We start from the raw sequence: 18,894 nt of genomic DNA on the forward strand, positions 1-18,894 counted from the left end.
GGGCCTGGCGGGCAGCTGGCTTGGGACTGAGCTCGGTTGCGCCGGGCATTTGGCTTTTCGCGCGCGCAGACTCACAGAACGCAACTCCCCGCACTCAACCCTCATCTGGCCGCCCCACAGCGGCCAAGGCTTCAAGAGAGCGCGTCCCTCCGTGATGGAACCTGGGACTGCACCGCGGGGCGGGCGGGCAGAGGGGCGGGGCTAGGGAAGTCTGTAGCCGCGGGGACCCTAAAAGGCTGCTGCGGGTGGGGAGGTGTGGCTGGTGCACCGGACCTGCGCCTCCCGCCGCGTGGTCCGCGTCTCCCGCAGCATTTGCCTCTCCGCCATGGGCGCCATCTGGTCGGCTCTGCTGGTCGGAGGGGGTCTGGCTGGAGCGCTTTTCGTCTGGTTGCTGCGGGGCAAGGGGCAGGAGGGGGACGCGGAGCCCGAGAAGGACAGCCTTCGCGGGGAGGCTGAGCCTCTGAGTGGCGATCAAGGCGGCGGCGGACTGAGCTCTGGACCTTCCAGGCCGGAACCGATCCGCAAAGCAGGTATTCTTCCCGGTGACTCCCTAGAGCTGCTGGGCTGAGGGTGAGGTTGGGGATAGGAGGGGGGCGGTTCTGAACTTCACACCAGGGGGGGAACAACCTGCTTGAAGCTATGCTAACGGCCCATTCTCTAGTACTCGCTTCCCCTGCTGGGCACGGCCTCCTCTCCACGCCACGCAACTTCTCCGGCTGGTGAGACGCCCAGGTCCAGCCCTCCAAAGGCGGCGCCCCGGCCTTCTGCGGGGGACCCACTCCTCGGCCAGGAGGCACTGGGTTGATTGCTCTCACCCCGCCGCTTGCTCCTGGGCCCGGGGAAAGGAATATTTAGGGTTAGTGGCGCTTCTGCCAACACTGTTCGACCCAGGGACACTTCTCAGTCCCCATTCCATAATGGTTGCCTGTTTTTCTTTTACTCCATAGAAGGGCGAACTAGGTTTAGGAATTTGGGGACACCTGCTATCTGGAGGCTTCTGTCTGGAAGGCAAAGTTCGTGATGGACTCTGGCCAGAAAAGCCCTGGACTGTGCGCTGACTGCCTGTTTCACAAGCTTGCCCTGGCTCACCCGCAAGAGCACCGTTAACCCCCCCAGTAAGGGATATACTTAGTAGGCATACTTAATAGGGGACCTGGCTCCAGTGAGTACTTGACATGTAGGTTTAATCTCCACCTATTAGTGATAGTGTGTTTAGGCAAAGCCAGATCTCTGGCAGGTAGATCTTATTATTCATTCGCCACCACCCCCAACCCCACCTTGGCCAGCTTCCCATGCCTGGACTCTAGTCCATTAGTGAAATGACATCTGTGAACTTTATTTTTAGTGGAATGATGTTCACGTGTTGCTGCTTGAAAACCTGCCCCTATGACTTTTTTTCATTGGTTTGAGAGAAACTGAGATCTTACTTTCTTTTTCTAACGCCAACTTCATGTTTGAAGTTTAAAGACTAGGATATAAGAGTAGCATATCATCAGCTGGGGCCCTAATCAGGGAGTCCTGAGATTCCAAAACAGACATGATGGGCCTAGACCTCGAATAAATCCCTCTCTCCATCGTTACCGGTCTTTTCTGTCAGGAACAACAAAACAGACCCCTTTGTGGGCCTCCATAGGACCTTGTCCTAAACTTGGATCAATAACGGTACAGAATGTTCCATCCTCCAAAGGGAAGATGGACAACATAATGTATGCTACACATGAGGAAGATGGGTCAATATTGGGGCAGCCTGGAATGTTCCTACTCATGATCACAGAATGTGAGCTCAAATCTAGAGGGATGCCAAGGTCACATAGGCGCCTAAGCTGAATATGGGCCCCAGATCACATCAAATTGATGGGGTTTACTGTCAACAATAGTCATACACCTTTTCCATATTAGGGAGCTACTCTCTTGCCTGATCCAGTTTTCTGATCCTTTTTCTAGCCATGACATCATCTCCCCCCAGACAATAACTTGGATCCACATGCATATCAGATTTCAGGCTTAGGGGAAAAAAAGAAAAAAAAAACTATTACAGCCACAAGTCCTTTGGAATATAACTAAAATATGCTTACTAGCTATCTACAAAATGGAGGAACCCCCAACTCTTCATCAGCACTATTCCAGCCTTTAGGTTCATGATTGGTCAACAATTTGTTTGGCTTTGTATGTTAACTCTCTTTTCAACCACCAGGTTCCAGATGCTAGCATGATGCCAACCAGACTTCCCTGGACAGACAACCCCACCAGTGTGTCCTGGAGCTCTGCTTCCCCAGATCCCTTCCCCACTAGAGAAAGAGAGAGACAGGCTGGGAGTATGGATCGACATGTCAACGCCCATGTTCAGCGGGGAAGCAGTTATAGAAGCCAGACCTTCAACCTTCTGCATCCCACAATGACCTTGGGTCCATACTCCCAGAGGATTCAAGAATAGGAAAGCTATAGGGGGAGGGGATGGGATACAGAGTTCTGGTGGTGGGAATTGTGTGGAGTTGTACACCTCTTATCCTATGGTTTGTTTAGTCAATGTTTCCTTTTTATAAATAAAAAATAAAACATTTCTGAGAAAAAAGTAAAATCTCACTTTCAAGCTCATCATTAGAAAGACATTAAATACTCCTCCCAAAAGCACCTCATTTGAGCCTACTGTAGAATTATATTTTGATTAAAAAATTTTAAATTACATTTATTTACTGGATAGAGACAGCAGAAATCCAAAGAGAAGTGAGTCATAGAGAGGGAGAGAGACAGAGTCACCTGTAACACTGCTTCACCATGTGCAAACTTTTCCTCCTACAGGTGGGGATCAGGGGCTTCAACCAGAGTCCATGTGCATTGGAACATGTGTGCTTAACCAGTTGCGCCACCACCAAGCCCCTAGATATTTTGATTTTGTATGGATCTATTTGGGTTATCAGTGAGTTGCCCAAGAAGAGTACTGAGCTTTTTTGGAGATTGGATTAAGGATATTTTTAATTTTATTACTTTATTACTGTTTCTAGATTGAGGCAGAGGGATACCATAGCACCAAAGCTTCTTTTAATGTGGTGGGGGCCAGACTCAAACCTGGGTCATGCACAAGGCAAAGCAGTGAGTGCACTATTTAACCAGTCCCAGTATTTTTTTTTTGAATTTTTGAAAATTTTTTATTTATAAAGTGGAAATATTGACAAGCCTATAGAATAAGAGGGGTACATTTCCACACAATGCCCACCCCCAGAACTCCATAGCCACAATTTTCCCCCCTCTGACTAAGCAGAACATGTTTATTTTCCTTTCCTGTTAGGGAATGGCAGTAACATTAGCTTGTGGGCCACTGCTCTGGTATATACTCATGTTCTATTATTTAACTGCTTCTTTAAAAAAATTGTATTTATCTCATACGAGGCATAGGGAGAGGGTTTCACATGAGAGAGAGGAAGAGAGGAGCCAGAGAATCTCTCTGATAGATGTGGCACTGAGTATCAAGCAGAAAACAAGCTTTAGGCATGAAAGTACTGTGTTCTCCCTTTGGAGATATTTCTCCAGTTGCATAATTGCTTTTTAGTCTACATTGGCTTCACAAATAGATCCAATTTCTTGATAATACAGATGATGTTGTATACTTTTTTCAGGGATCTCACTGGCTCTGTGTTGTTTAGTAACTGAATTGTTTAAAGGAAAAACTTCTGGGGTAGCATGGAGTATCTTCATAAGCTCAGAAGGAAGAGCAGCAGTGAGCTATGCTAGAGAAGGTGCTAGAGAAATGCAAAGGAATCAGAGGGATCATAAGAGTATGGGCCCTGGCTGCAATCCAAGTAGAGTAATAGCATCCTGTCTGTCAAACCCCCCCTGCAGTTCTAATCAGATATGGTATGCAGCTTCATTTCTTTTCTAAAGTCTGTGCTCTGATAAATAGAGGCTACATACAAGGAAAGAATGAAAGGCCCAGGAAGCTGAATGAGTGTGAGGAAGGCTAGGAGGCCCTGCAGACCCTTCCATGCCCACATTTGAATGGCAACTCTTCACTTCCTCATTCTTTAAAAATTTTTTTTTTATTTATAAGAAGGAAACATTGACAAAACCATAGGATAAGAGGGGTACAACTCCACACAATTCCCACCAAAAGAAGTTCTTATCCCATCCTCTCCCCTGATAGCTTTCCTATTCTCTAACCCTGTAGGAGTATGGACGCAGGGTCATTGTGGGATGCAGAAGGTGGAAGGTCTGCTAGCCCGAGTAGTTTTTGAAGTGGATAATAAGATAGACAGCCAGGTGGTTTTGTTGGAGAGGTTCCTTATATACAAGGGGCTGATGAGAAACTACCCTCTTCCCCAACCCTCACTCCAAGCTCTCCTTTATCCTTCTTCCAGCACCCCCTCCGAAACACACACAAACTGCCCACCTCCAGCTCTTCCACTGCTGTGCTGCTGCTGCCTTACATATTCTTGCATAGCCTGCAAGATGGTTCTGGAAGCAAAAGTGTACACTTCTGGTTTTTAAGGCAACCATCCAACCCAGTGCCTACTAGCTGGGTCTTTTTAAAATTTATTTCAGAGAGGAGCCATAATGCAATTTGGTTGCATGCACTGGAGATGAAGGACCATGACAGCACTAATCCATTGCAACTTGCCACTTCAATAACTAAGCCTATTTTCTCAGCCTAACTCTTTTTTTTTTTTTTTGCTCACATGAACTACCCAATACTATTACATTTTGTATTTTTCCTTTAGAGCATCTCCAAGGAAGCAATGGCTGTTTGGTTTCTGAGACCAAGGAATCTGGTAATTGGCAGGAAGCAGTGTGGAGACAGCAGAATCCTACTGGAGAAAATGGTAATTGTGACCAGTCAAGGGAATATACTCCCTCCAGATGGCTTCCAGACATAGGATCTACAGCTGCTTCTGAGGCTAGTAACTCCAGAGATTACCCTAATGTTTCAGGAAATGAAAGCCATGAATCTTCTATAGAATGGGGACTCCAGAAAGGACACAAGACACCTGTTAAAGCAGCTACCTGTTTTGCAAAAAAGTTGCCTTCTAGCAACATGCTCCTGGACCGAGGTGAAGAAGAGTGCCCGGCACAGTGGGCTGACTCCGATGACTGGGAAATAGTGTCCAGGCACTCATCTTGGGGAGATATTGGTTTAGGTGACAGTCCTGAGGCTTTTATGTTAAACCCACACCAGGGAATGAACTCTGGCAGAAGCACTCTTGAGGAGGCAAGAGGTCATGAAGTAGATGTGGAAGCAAATAGGGCAATAGCTATGTCTTCTGCCCAGCAAGTTAATGTTACGTTCCAGGTCCATTATATTACTAGCCCTGGTGTGCAGTTCATTGCAATAACTGGAGACCATGAGAGTTTAGGGAGATGGAACACTTACATCCCTCTCCAGTATGGCAAGGATGGGCTCTGGTCTCACTCTGTATCTCTTCCAGCAGGTGCAGTGGTGCAGTGGAAATTTGTGGTGGTAGAGAATGGGGGAATTACCCGCTGGGAAGAATGCAGCAATAGATTCCTAGACACTGGTCATGAGGATAAAGAGGTTCACAAGTGGTGGGGGATTCACTGATTCAAGTTTGCCAAATGTTGGGGAGACTGTTGAAGAACATGGTAAAGGCTCAGGTTGTGGAACACACTGAGTATCTTAAAACAAGGAAACTGTAACTTCAAATGTAGTCAACAAAATTTTCAAATTTGCTAGGGGCTTTTGTCTAATGTGCAGAAATATGTATGTAGGAATGCAGTGCTTTCTGTGAGCATGGGCACATTTTCCTTGTGGCATTTATAGATGGATTTATGCTAATCCGTGATTAGCTTAGGGTTTGGTCCTCTTGAAGAGAGGAATTTAGCTAAACTTCAGGTGTAGACTGGTCAGGAAGCACAGAAACTTAACCTGCTGTGCAAGGCTCAAGGGTAAGCCATTGGGTGAGCCTGAAACTAAGATTAAAACTAGCCAACTAACCTCACTTAAAAAAGAGTTGGTTTCCTATTGATGCACTTTTTAAAAATTTGCTAAAATTTTATTTGTAATCAAATAAGTTTCACAAGTATAGGGCTAAACATAGTTTAAAAAGCACTTTTTCTTTTTTAACTACACAAGTATTTTATGCTGAAAAATAGTTAACACCAGATGGAACTGTGTTCAGAAAATATCTGGTTACTACATGTGACCAACAGGATGTGATGGGAAAACAAAATGCATTAAGACTTCCCAATACCTGCCAGTTACAGGCTGAAGGTAGGAAGTATGCCTTTATTTTAAAGACTAAAATCAGGTACAGAAGTAAGAGACCTAGCGACTCAGTCCTGGGGAGTAGTTTATGAAGGAAGAAAAGATGGAGTTAGGAGGGGTTTGGGCAGGTGGCTGGGAGGCACAGCCTGTTAAGTCTTTGGAGGGCTGTTTCTGTCCATTGCCCTTCTCTCAAGCATAAGGTCTATCTCACAGCTATCATTTTATCTCTTGCTTTCCCTTTTCATACCTATCTTGGGTAACAGCATTGTAATAGGGCAGTAGTATATATGTGCATTTTTGCTCTGCTAAGAAATAAACATTTCAGCTTTGCTATTACATTTGGCCACAATGTCCCCAAGTTTTAATGTCCCTATTAAATGCCTGATTTATTTGTGTACATTTTAGTACTATAACTGCTTAGATGTAAAATGAAATACTAGTATTCCTCCCAATAACATACAGAAAAAAAACCAACCAAATATTAAGAAGCATAGCAATCTGTTTTTTCCTTTTGAGAGAAAGTTGAGTATTTCTTTTTAAACTGTACCTTTATTTGAAAGAGAATTTATGTGCCTGTAGTTGAATTCCTTTATATTAAACTGACTTCATAAGAATAACACCTTTTGGTGAAGCAATGGTTTACTCTGGTCATCGTTAATTTTTGCGAAAGAGAATACACATGTAACGAAGTATTTAAAGAACTATATTTGACAATGTTGGGTTCAGCATATATTAAATTCACATATGCATCTTAAATACTATATAATGAATTTCCATTCTCCTAGTGAGAACTTCAGATGGCCGTTAGCATCACTGCAGAGAATTTCTAAAAATTTCTATTAGGCAAAATGAAAGGTAAAGCATGTACAATAGAACTCTTTGGAGTTCTATTACTTGCCATTTTCATTACCCAGCATAATAAAAGTTTTATTTACATAAAACTAATTGAGACACTGACTCAGACTTTTATTTAAAAAGTTATTTAAAGGGGGTTGGGTAGCAGTGCTGTGGGTTAAGTGCACAAGCACAAGGATTAGTATAAGGATCCCAGTTTGAGCCCCTGGCTCCCCACCTGCAGGGGGGTCGCTTCACCAGTGGTGAAGCAGTCTGCAGGTATCTATCTTTCTCTCCCCCTCTGTCCTCCCCTTCTCTCTTGATTTCTCTCTGCCCTATCCAACAACAACAACAGTAGTGGCAACAATAATAATAAGGGCAACAACATGGACAACAAAATGGGAAAAATGGCCTCCAGGAGCAGTGGATTCATAGTGCAGGTACCAAGCCCCAACAATAACCCTGGAAGCAAAAAAAAAAAAAGTTATTTAAAATTGGAAGTGCTTAGCATGCTGAGAAACATTATTTTCTTGTTAGGAATGTGTTTGCATCTTATTCATTATCTGCACTGTGAGAGCTAATGTTAGCTGCTGCCACTGGCAACTATACCTGTAAAAATGCTACTCCAAGCTAAACCATCACCTGCTTTTAGTTAGTCGAGGATATTCTTGGCAGGAATACAGCTCTGCTTGCAGTAACTGGGTCATAGTTGTCTTTGTCCAGTGGGTGTATCACCCCCTCAGTGCTCATCTTCTGAGATCAAGCCCCAGCGAAAAGAACAGTTAAGTAAGGGAAAATACAGGCTTCCTACAACTTCTGGCTAGAAAATGCTGCATGTTGCTCTGTCCATGAGTCATCAGAGAGAATTGGTCAAGAGGGCACACAGAGATGTGAGGCGAATTGGGGTGGGGACTTCAAGGAGGGCATAGTTTCTGGGAGACAGTAATACAGGAATATCTGCTGTTTTGTACAGTTAGTCTTCTGCCATGTTGTCCATGTTGTCCCTCTTGTCTTTGGCACAATTTACACACTTTTGTTCAGGTTTTATTTGTCTCACATGCTCTGGTCTCTGATTCTGGAGCAAAGAGCTCCTCAAATTATTGCATTTTCTGAATGACTGGAGTGTCTTTAATTACTTATGATGAGGCTCTTTAGATTGTTCCTGAGTTTATGCTGGTGAGGTGACTTGGGGTGAGTACCCTGGAAAGCCTTGGGTCAACCAAGCCTTAGAGAAGACCAAGTGTTGAAGACTGGAATATCCACTCCTGATTTCTAGGAGTGGGAGTGAGGGCTTGGAGACCTGGAGGTACAACGCTGTAAATCTCTTCCACAGTGAGGTGTTATGAGTTTCTCCATTGCTGAGTACATCAAGGAGCTGGGAGGTTGGTGCACCCTGAGAGGGTGTGGATGCTTCTTGCACCAGGCTCATGGTCACATCAAGAAATCCCTGTCAGTATAGCAAGTGGAGTTTGTCATGCCCTTCTATTTGGGCATTATACCATAGCTTTCTTTACTCTGTGAAAGATGTTACCCCCAGGATATTTTTCCTTAAGCTGAAGAAAGCATGACTAGTCTTGAAATCAGCGAAGTAATAACATACTTATTCCAACACATTGGTGTTAGCAGAAAGCTTTACCATATTATGTACAGATATTTCCACATCTAGCTAGTACTATTTGGAGCTTTACAGTAGGGACATTAAAGAATAGTTTATTTCAAAAGTAGTTATAGGACAGGGTATCTTTTATTAAATTTTCACATAAAAAGAAAAAAGTACACCGGGCACTAATTTTAAGAAACACCACAATTAATTTGGCATTTTCCCTCTGTAAAGAACAGGCAAGCAACGTATTATTTTAGTAACATTTTTTCTTGGTCTTTCACTTTCTGTATCCTTTTTTCTTGATTTCTGATCATTGAAGACATTGCTGAAAATGTTGATAAAACACAATCAGAGCAACATCTACTTAGGCTTTATATTCTATTGTGTGCTTCCTAAAATGTTAACTTGTTACTATAGGACAGATATGTTCTAAGCTCAAGAAGTTCTCAAAGATTGCAAAATAACATAAGTTTGAAAGGATCAATGTTGTGAAACAAAGTTTCTTTACAAAGACAAATCTTTACTCTTGCAGTTGTCTTAAATGTGCAAAAGAGTTATTGCTGTAGAAGTAATAGATAATTTGTAAATAGTTTGGTATGATACCCTCACCATCTGTCTCTGTTCCTACTATCTTCTGAATCCTGCCCCACCCCACTCCCAGACATCATCAGTTTGGTGAATATTTTCATAAACATACATACACATCCATACAGAGTTTCTTTCTTTACACAATAAAAATACATAGTATAAACAGTTTCATAGCTTGCTTTAACCAACTTAACAAAATGTCAACATTTTTCCAATATAGCTCTTGTTTTTCTACAACTATACAGTACACCACTACTAACATATTTAGGAACATATTAGCATGTTACTAAATATGTATCTGTAAATTGTTTTCATTTACAAGCAATGCTATAGTAAATATATATGCAAACAGACTTTTCTGTACAAATAAAGTTATTTCTTATAGAATAAACTATAAGTAGTAGATTTCTGGGCCAAAGGATAGGTGTGCTTTAAACTATCACAATCCCCCTAAGTTTTCTTTCAATATGTTTGTTTCATAAATTCAGAGAGCCACTCCAGGTAATGCATCCAGTAAAAAGGTCTTCTAAAAAAATAGCTACTCTTAGTGCCAGGTGGTGGCACACCAGGTTGAGCACACACATTACAATGTGCAAGGACCCAGATTTGAACCCCAGGTCCCCACCTGCAGGGGGAAAGCTTTTCAAGTGGTGAAGCAGAGCTACAGGTGTCGCTCTGTCTCCCTCCTTCTCTGTCTACTTCTCCCTGCCCCCTCCATTTCTTCATATCTCTATCCAATAAATAAAGATAATGAAAACAAATTTAAAAAGAAAAATAAAGCTACTCTTACTTTATTGTTTCAATAAAAACTTATCCATTGTTAGATAAAGCCCCATGACATATCAGAAGTCTTTTTATTATTGTTATTTTTTAAATAAGTATAACATGCTTTCCTTTGGATTATTACATGATGGTATTACTCAGGTAAACTCAGAAATGTAAGTCAAAGCATGAATAAAATGTGGATGTTAAAATAATATACTTAAAAAAATAAAAAGAAAACTTAAAACATCTGTCTTGATGTTTATATACATTGAGAAACTGATTTGGAATTTTCTTTAAAAACAGTTTTGTGATGTATGTGCTTAACTGTGTGCACCACTGCCCAGCCCCATTAAAATGATTTTGTAACTTGAAATTTTCTTTAATGACAATTTTATATACCCTCAAAATGTATGTTAAAATGTATGTTAAAGTGTGGGTTCACAAAATTTTGGAAACAAGTCTCAGCCCTACTATTTATAGTATAATTTAGACTAGATTTATCTTATCTTCAGTTCCCTAATATTCAAATAATATATTAGTAATGACCTCTCAGCATTGTGAGGTTCATATGAAGAAAATTCAACTAAACCATTGAATCCAGGACCTGGCACATAGCTGTCAAGTGTTCAGTAAATACTACTTGCAACATATTATTATTAAAAGGTGATTTTTGTAAGGATTTATCCTTCGAAATATGTAATCTTATATCTAGCAATTCTCTAGAGATGGAAAGTCAATTTATCTTTGACAAGGGCTCCTTCATTGATAAATCCTGAAAAGCACAGAGTCTGATAGCTCTCCCAAACCATGAGAATACAGTCATATTCTCCTACTCTTAGGGGAACATCCACTTAGAATTTATGCCCCAGGTATATACCTCAAAGTAAAAGTGCTCAATAATCTGTGATTAGACTTAATAAACTCAGCAAGCAAAAAGAAAGACCTAAAGAAGACACACCATGTGTCTAATCAAGTATTTGCTACTTAGGCCAAGACACCCTCACTTCACTTCCCTCAATTACTCTATCTACCCAATTAACGACACAAAAGAAAGTAAGAGATATCTCCTAATCTCTTCTGACAGCAACAGCATTCATGTCACCCCCTTCATAATATTTAAAAGAAACAATATACACTGTTGGCCAAGGGATATACTAACAAAAGTATTACATATTAGCTAAAGGACAATTATTGTCCCTATGACAACCTCTTTTAGAATCATCAAACAACTAAAAGGTAGTAAAACTTAAGGCTAATTTAGATCCCACTTAAATCCAAGGTCTATTCCCTCCTTAACCTGAGGCCAAACACCATACACCCAATACTGCTTTGGATACAATAGAAGACACTCAATGATTTAGCAATGGGGAGAAAGCTGGATTAAGGAGAAAAGACTGCCTTACTTAAAGATGGCCTTTTTGGTGAATACCAGGCCACCCCATCATCTAGGGCTCTAATCAGAGAATCCTTAGATTCTCACATAGTCATGCCAGGCCTAGACTTCTAATAGATCCCTCCCTCTACCATCACTCATCAATTTCAAAAGGAACATTATCATATGCCTCACTATAAAGTAGCAATGGTAGGGACTGTGAGGCTGAGTCATGCTACTCTGCTACTTGAGGAAAATTGGTTCTGAAATGAGTGCAGCCTGGAATGTTCCCGGCTGTGACCAACAGTGCAGGCTCAGACTGACAAGGCCTCAGAGGTTACAAAGGCTCCTGTACTAAATATGAATAGACATGGGCCCTTGGTCAAATCATTGGGGTAAAAAGTTAGTTGTATTTACATACTTTCTTCAAGTTTGGGAGCTATTCTCTGCCCTAATCCAGCTTTCTAGCCCTATTCTCAACTCTGACACCATATCCCCAGACAATATTTCGAATCTACCTAAGCCATCTCTCACCTTGTAGTAGCTTACTTTTTCATAATGCTTATTGCTGTGTCTCTGAAATGAAATGCTAGCATGACTATTCTTGGGCTTCCAGAGAGCCAGTCACACTACATGCAGGAGACCTGGACGGTTCACCTAGTTGCTTCACGTTCCCAACTATAGGTAAGTTTTTAATGAAAGCACAGATGTGTGATACCTATCTGTCTATCTCCTCCTTTTTTTCTTTCAATTTTTTATTGCCTTTATTTATCGGATAGAGACAGTCAGAAATTGAGAGGAAAGGTGATAGAGAGGGAGAGAAAGAGAGACACCTGTAGCCCTGCTTCACCACTCGCAAACCTTTCCCCCTGCAGGTGGGGACCAGGGGCTTGAACCTGGCTCCTTGCACATTCTAACATGTGTGCTCAACCAGGTGCGCCACCTTCTGGCCCCTATCTCCTCCTTTTTATCTCAGAACAGAACAAGAAAGAAAAAAAAAAACAAAAAAACCTCAGGCTGGAGTGGTGAAGCCCTGATGATGGAAAAACACAAACAAATAAACAAACTCCACACATTGGACTAAGGTTTCTGAGTTGTTAATTCAATATCTTTTTCAGTGTGCCTACAGGTAAAGAAAATTTAACTGGTATGGAAAACATCTCTAAAAATGTACATTATACCTTGGTTCTTCATCTGTAAATCTTCTACCAGGGTTTGTAAGCTTTCCAGTCTGTTCTGAAGCTTCCTGCACGTTTTCCCGGTTGTTTCTAATGGCTGAGACTGTGAAGCTATTAGAAAATTGCTTAGATGTGACATTAAAAGTCTATTTAATAACTCTCTTTAGAAATCTTCCAATAACAGCTTATAGACAATCTTTTAAAAATATTTATTAATTTAGTACCCTATTAAAAATCAATATATCTTGCATTTGTGTCCTCCATCTCTGTTTCTAAGTTATCCTTTAGTCTTTTTCTTTTTAATAAAAGTAACAAATTATTTAACCAATAGACTAAGAATTGACTTCAAAAAGATGTAACAAGTTACCTAGTTTATTTCTCATTAAAGGGAATGATGCCACTGAGTGCCAGCACTTTGAGTTACTGTCATATAAGATGAGAGCCATTTTAAGTTAAAGGTCTACTGAGTTGCTAAACACTTAATCCTATTTTTATTTTTTGATGTGCTAGGGCTTTGTGCCTATTTGATCCTACCACATCTGGTGACCTCCTTGTCTCTCTCTCTCTCTCTCTCTCTTTTTGTCTCTGGGTTATCACTGGGGTTTTGGTGCCTGTGCTATGAATCCACCTTTTCCCTTTTGTTACCCTTGTTGTTTATCGTTGTTGTTATTGCTGTCGTTGTTAGACAGGACAGAGAGAAATCAAGAGAGGAGGGGAAGACAAGAGAGGGGAGAGAAAGACTGACACCTGCAGAGCTGCTTCACCACCTCTTAAGTGACCCCTTCCTGCAGGTGGGGATCCAGGGGCTCGAACCGGGATCCTTATACCTGTCCTTGCACTTCATGCCATGTGCGCTTAACATGCTGTGCTACCACCTGGCCCCCTTCTCTCTCATTTTTATGATTTAAGATAAAAATAAGAGAGTAGGCCAGAGAAAGAAGGAGAGACATCACAGTATGTGCTTTGTGTAGTGCACTAATGTGGTACTGGGATGGAGCCTGGGTCCTTGTGCATGGTAGTGTGTGTGTTCTAGCTGGTGAGCTACCTTCTAGTCCCTCAAGCACTTATTCTAAATCAAATGATTTTTTTCCCTATCTGTTTTTTAAAAATAACAAATGAACTTAAAAAAAATAAAGGAGAATATTTTGGGGTCAGGAGATGGGTCAGTGAGTAAGGGCAGACCTTACCAAGCATTGAGGCACTAAACTCTATCTCCAGTACCGCATGAGGTATCCCATAGATAGAAACAAGAGAACTCCATGGGGGCCAGATGGTGGTGCACGTGGTTGAGCACACATGTTACAGTGCGCAAGGACCCAGGTTTGAGACCCTGGTCCCCACCTGTCGGGGAAAGTTTCACAAGTAGTGAAGTAGTGCTGCAGGTGTCTCTCTGTCTCTCTACCTCTCTATCACCCCATTCCCTCTCAATTTCTGTCTGTCTCTATCCAACAAATAAAGATTTAAAAAATGTTAAAGATTAAAAATAAGAGAGAGAGAACTCCATGGATGTGGAACAGTACTTTAGTCTCCTTCTTTCTAATTCATTCTCTCAAACATATAGAAGAATAGGAACATTTTGATAAGTTGGTGTGATGGATAACTGACTTAAAAAGTTCATTTTTCAACTTAAGAAGAGAGTTGCACAATGACCTTGGGTCCATACTCCCAGAGGGTTAAATAACAGGAAAGCTATCAAGGGAGGGGACAGGATACAGAGTTCTGGTGGTGGGAATTGTGTGGAGTTGTACCCCTCTTATCCTATGGTTTTGTCAGTGTTTCCTTTTTATACATAAATTAAAAAAAGAGAGTTGCAAAAGAGTGTAAAGAAGAAAAGTCATTCACCTAAAATCTTATAATAGGGGAAAGTTTTGGTGTTTATGTCAGAGAAAGAAAACCAATATTTTCATTTAATATCTATGCATTTAATAAGGTGCATGTATCTTATTAAATACATAATATAGTATAATATAATGTACAATAACACATTAAATGTAATATATTATGTGTTATATATTTTAAATTAGTATGCTAAATAATTAAAATTTATTTTTAATATATTATGTGTTATATATTTTAAATTAGTATGCTAAATAATTAAAATTTATTTTATTTATAAAATAACATATTAACGATGAATTCTTATGAAATATTGACTTACCAATGACATAACAAATTGCCTAGTTTATTTCTTATATTAAATAATTAAAATTCATTCTACTATATATAAAATAACATTATATTAAGTACATAATATATTGCTTATTATATATTATAGGACATTATTTAGTAATATATTTAGAAAATATTTAGTAATAAATATAGTAATGTAATAAATGCAATATTTAATAGGAGTAATTTAGTAACATACCAAATATTATTTAGTAAAAATATTTAGTAATAATATATAATTATTTAGTAATATATAGGACATTACTTAGTAATGTAACTTAGTAATAATACTTAGTACTCTATAGTAATAAAAATATAAGAACCATTATATTTAAAGATCCACTAAAATTATACAGCATCCATTAATTTGCTTGTTTGAATAATACCATATAAAATCTCATTAAATCTGACTACAGAAAAGAATTTTCAATTCATCAGAGCAGGAAATTAATTATCCTCAGCAGCAATATCAGATCATTCTTACCTTTAACAGAATCAGGTGAAAGATTAGGTTTGGTAGATCTATATTGGGATGTGGAACCTATAGAGTCTTCAACTGAGCTAGTTAGTAGTGAGTGAACTGAAGACTTCTTTGGAGGAGAATGGAATGTACGAGATACTGAAGTTTTCACTGATGGACTTGCTAAAGTTTTGTAAGAACGAAACCAGAAGGGCAGAATTAATGAAGAATCATGTTATACCTCTTAAAAAAATTAAACTTTCATGAGAAAGTATTCCAAATAAATACCCAAGATTTTAGATTAGAAAGGAATTTGTTATGCCCTGAAAAAAAAAATCTATATTATAGGAACAAGGAGAGTAGGAACCAAACTAGCCCATGGGGGTCCTGAGATATAGCTTCAAATCACCTTAATTCTGAATGGATTTGGTGGATCTGGTATTATTGGTAATCTTATTTTAAGGCACCAAGGTCTCTCTGAAAGAAGGTAATTTCATTCTAAGTCTTAAGCCATCTGCACAAATTTTTATATGTCTGTTATACAATACAAATAACCATGCATAAAAGAAGGTCAAATAGCAAGAGAGAAAATTAATAGAAAAAAAATACAGATAATGGACACAGATGGCAGATATAGACCTACAAGATCTCCATAAAAGAGACATAGAATTCTACAGATTCAAGCAGCATTACTCCAAACCCAAACAGATTCTTAAAGTAATTCATATGTAGATATATCAATGAAAACTGCTAAGCAAACAAACTAATAAAACTAAAGGTAATATTAAAGCTTCCAGAAGGAAAAAAAAGGTTATATTTTCAAAGTGAAGTATGTCAACCTAGCATTCTATACTCAAAAAATTTTTTCAAAAAGTGGAATAAAGACTTCAAAAAAAAAGAACATGTTACCAACAGACTTACAAAAAAAATTAAGTCATAAGTAATATAATACCAGATAGAAAGTAAAATATACATTTATGAGTATAGCTAAGTAAATTATTAACTATATAAAATAATGCAAACAATCCATTGCCTTTTTTACATTTATAGTTAGCATATATAAAAACCTATATAAACTGGGAAGATAGTGAATGCAGTTAACATGCTCTGAGGTACTTACAGTGTCTGAGAAAAGGTAAAAGTACTCATTTAATAAAATAATTATAATATTATAATATAAATTATAATATAATTAATAATTTATATTAATTTAATAAGGCAAAGATATTTTTCATGATCTTAGGTAATCATGAAAATAAAACATAAGTAAAGTAAACCTGAAGGAATTGTTCAACTTCAAAAAAATGTTCATTTCCTCAAAATATCTATCTTTAAAGAACTGATACAGCTCAACAAAACAACAACCCAATAAAAAAGTGGGCAGAGGTGGCCCAGGAGGTGGTACAGTGGCTAAGGCACTAGACTCTCAAGCATGAGGTCCTGAGTTCAATCCCCGGCAGCACATGTACTAGAGTGATGTTTGATTCTTTCTCTCTCTCCTGTCTTTCTCATTAATAAATAAATAAAATCTTTAAAAAAAAAAGTGGGCAGAGGACATGCATGGACAGTTCTCCAAAGAAGACATATGCATGGCCCACAGACATATGCAGAAATGCTCTAATTCATCACCAGAGAAATGCACATTAAAACCACATTGAGATACCATCTCACACGTGTAAGAATGGCCTTCATCAGCAAAACAGGAGAGGATAAATGGTGGAACCTATATGGGGAGAAAGGAACTCTAATACATTGCTGTTGAAATGCAAAATGGGACAACCATTATGGAGAAGAGTATGGAGAATCCTTAAGCAAATACAGATGGAAATACCTTATGATCTAGAAATTCCACTACTAGGTATTTATCCAAAAGAGATAATATTGCTAATTCAAAAGGATATATGTACCCCCATGATCATAGCCATATTATCCACAATAGCAAAAATTTGGAAGCAACCAAAATGTCCCTCCACAGATGACAAGTGGAGGAGCAATTACAGAAGCCAGAACTCCTACCTTCTGCTCCCCCAAAACAACCTTGATCCTTACTCCCAGCAGGGCATAAGTGATAGGATGAAGATAAGAGAGCTCTGAACTCCAGCTCCATCAGCACCCAGAGGAAGAGAGAAAGAAAAGGAGAGGGATATGTGGAGGTAGTTATGTTGTCATAACTAGTGGCTTGGAGAGGAAGAGAGGATTGAATCAGAAAAAAAAGGGGCAACTATGTATAAATGTGGACAGAATGTCATAGAAATGATGGTTGGCCCGTGTCTACAACCTTTGGGGAACTGTGGTGGCTTGCAGTGGGGAGACTGAAGATTCAGAACTCCGGTTGTGGGAATGGTGGGAATTCAAACCCCTGTTAACATGTAATTCTGTAATATAAAAATAAATTTAAAAAGAAATTACATGGAGAACTTCTAATCTTCCCCTTTCCTTTCATCCATTTGATAAGTATTTATGAAGCACTTGTTATGGGTCAGGAAGGTTCTAAATACTTGGAGCATATCAGGAAAACAGATAGCTAAAGACATCTTTCCTTGTGCAAATTTTATCTAGCAAGAAGTCACAACAATGATCAATGCAAATAAGCAATTTAGAAAGTATGTTAAGAGGTAACTGTAATTTGAAAGAAGAAAAAGATGGGGAGGTTGAGGATGTGGGAACATTACAATTTTGAAACAAGGTGACTTGAATGTCACTAGGGACATCTGATTACAGGTGAGGGGTGTCAGAAATGTATTGGGAAGAGTGGACACACACAGGCCCTGCTAATGTAGCAATGGCCTGACATGACTAAGGAACTGTTTAAGGCTGAAAAAACCAGAGTGAATAAAGCAGGAGTAGAAGGAAATGAGACTAGAGAGTTATGGGGGGGACTTGCAAGCTGGTAGTGACTTTAGCTTGTATTTGTAATGGGTAAAGAAAGAGCACAGTATTAAACAGGCCCCACATCTATGTTTAAGTGATTGGAGGAATAAAAGTCACTGGTGCCTGTTTTCTAGGGTCAAGGTTGAGGTTAAATTGTATTAGATTGTAAACCAAAACTGTAAATTGGCTAAGTGCAGAAGTGAGTGTGATTGTCTGACTCTGTCCAGAGTATTACTAGATCCAGAGCTATTCCAAGCTGCCTCCTTTAAGAAATGTCCTGCAAGTTAACAGTGCGTATATACTTTTCCCATATTTGGGAGCTACTCTCTTCCCCGATCAAGCTTTCTAGTCCCATTTCCAACTCTGACACCATCTCCCCAGACAATATATTTAGCTTGTCTGCATGTTAGCTGTCAGGCTCAGGCAAAAATTAGTCATGGGCCCCTTGGAATTTACCTAAAATAGACTTCCTAGCTTTTTTCAAAATGGAGACCCCAAATCTCATCTGCTCTATTATTACCTTTAGGTTCCTGATTATTAAACAATTTATTCTGCTTTATATCTTAATGCTTTTCAGCCACCAAGTTGCAGATACTACCATGATGTCAACCTGACGTCCCTGGGCTGACAACCTCACCAATGTGTCCTGGAACCTTACCTCTCCAGAACACTACCCAACTAGGGAAAGATAGAAATAGGCTGGGAGTATGGATCACCCATGTCCAGCCAACATCCATGTCCAGCGGAGAAGCAATTACAGAAGCTAGACCTTCTACCTTCTTCACCCTATCTTGGGTCCATACTCCCAGAAGTATAAAGAATAGGAATGCTTCCAGTGGA

At 39.6% G+C, this 18,894-nt stretch overlaps 2 protein-coding genes across 11 annotated transcripts in view; one reads left to right on the plus strand and one right to left on the minus strand.

Moving 5' to 3' along the window:
* STBD1 (starch binding domain 1) lies at positions 1 to 5,675 on the plus strand. The gene is made up of 2 exons (XM_007519820.3): positions 1 to 530; positions 4,713 to 5,675. The coding sequence occupies exons 1-2, from the start codon at positions 326 to 328 to the stop codon at positions 5,549 to 5,551; spliced, it is 1,044 nt and encodes a 347-aa protein (XP_007519882.1). The 5' UTR covers positions 1 to 325; the 3' UTR covers positions 5,552 to 5,675.
* Positions 5,676 to 8,773: 3,098 nt separating this feature from the next.
* CCDC158 (coiled-coil domain containing 158) overlaps positions 8,774 to 18,894 on the minus strand; it is a 91,327-nt gene continuing 81,206 nt past the window's right edge. For 7 of the 10 annotated variants that reach the window (XM_060187897.1, XM_060187901.1, XM_060187898.1 and 4 more), the window contains 3 exons: positions 15,208 to 15,366; positions 12,558 to 12,657; positions 8,774 to 8,976 (listed from right to left, as the gene is read on the minus strand). In XM_060187897.1, the coding sequence (XP_060043880.1) occupies positions 8,856 to 8,976; positions 12,558 to 12,657; positions 15,208 to 15,366 (380 nt within the window). In that variant the 3' untranslated portion in view covers positions 8,774 to 8,855. Of the gene's footprint in view, positions 8,977 to 12,557; positions 12,666 to 15,207; positions 15,367 to 18,894 lie in introns of all 10 variants that reach the window. The other 3 variants (XM_060187899.1, XM_007519821.3, XM_060187903.1) reach the window with 2 other exon arrangements.

Source organism: Erinaceus europaeus, chromosome 3, assembly GCF_950295315.1.
Source record: "Erinaceus europaeus chromosome 3, mEriEur2.1, whole genome shotgun sequence".
NCBI classification, from domain to species: Eukaryota; Metazoa; Chordata; class Mammalia; order Eulipotyphla; family Erinaceidae; genus Erinaceus; species Erinaceus europaeus.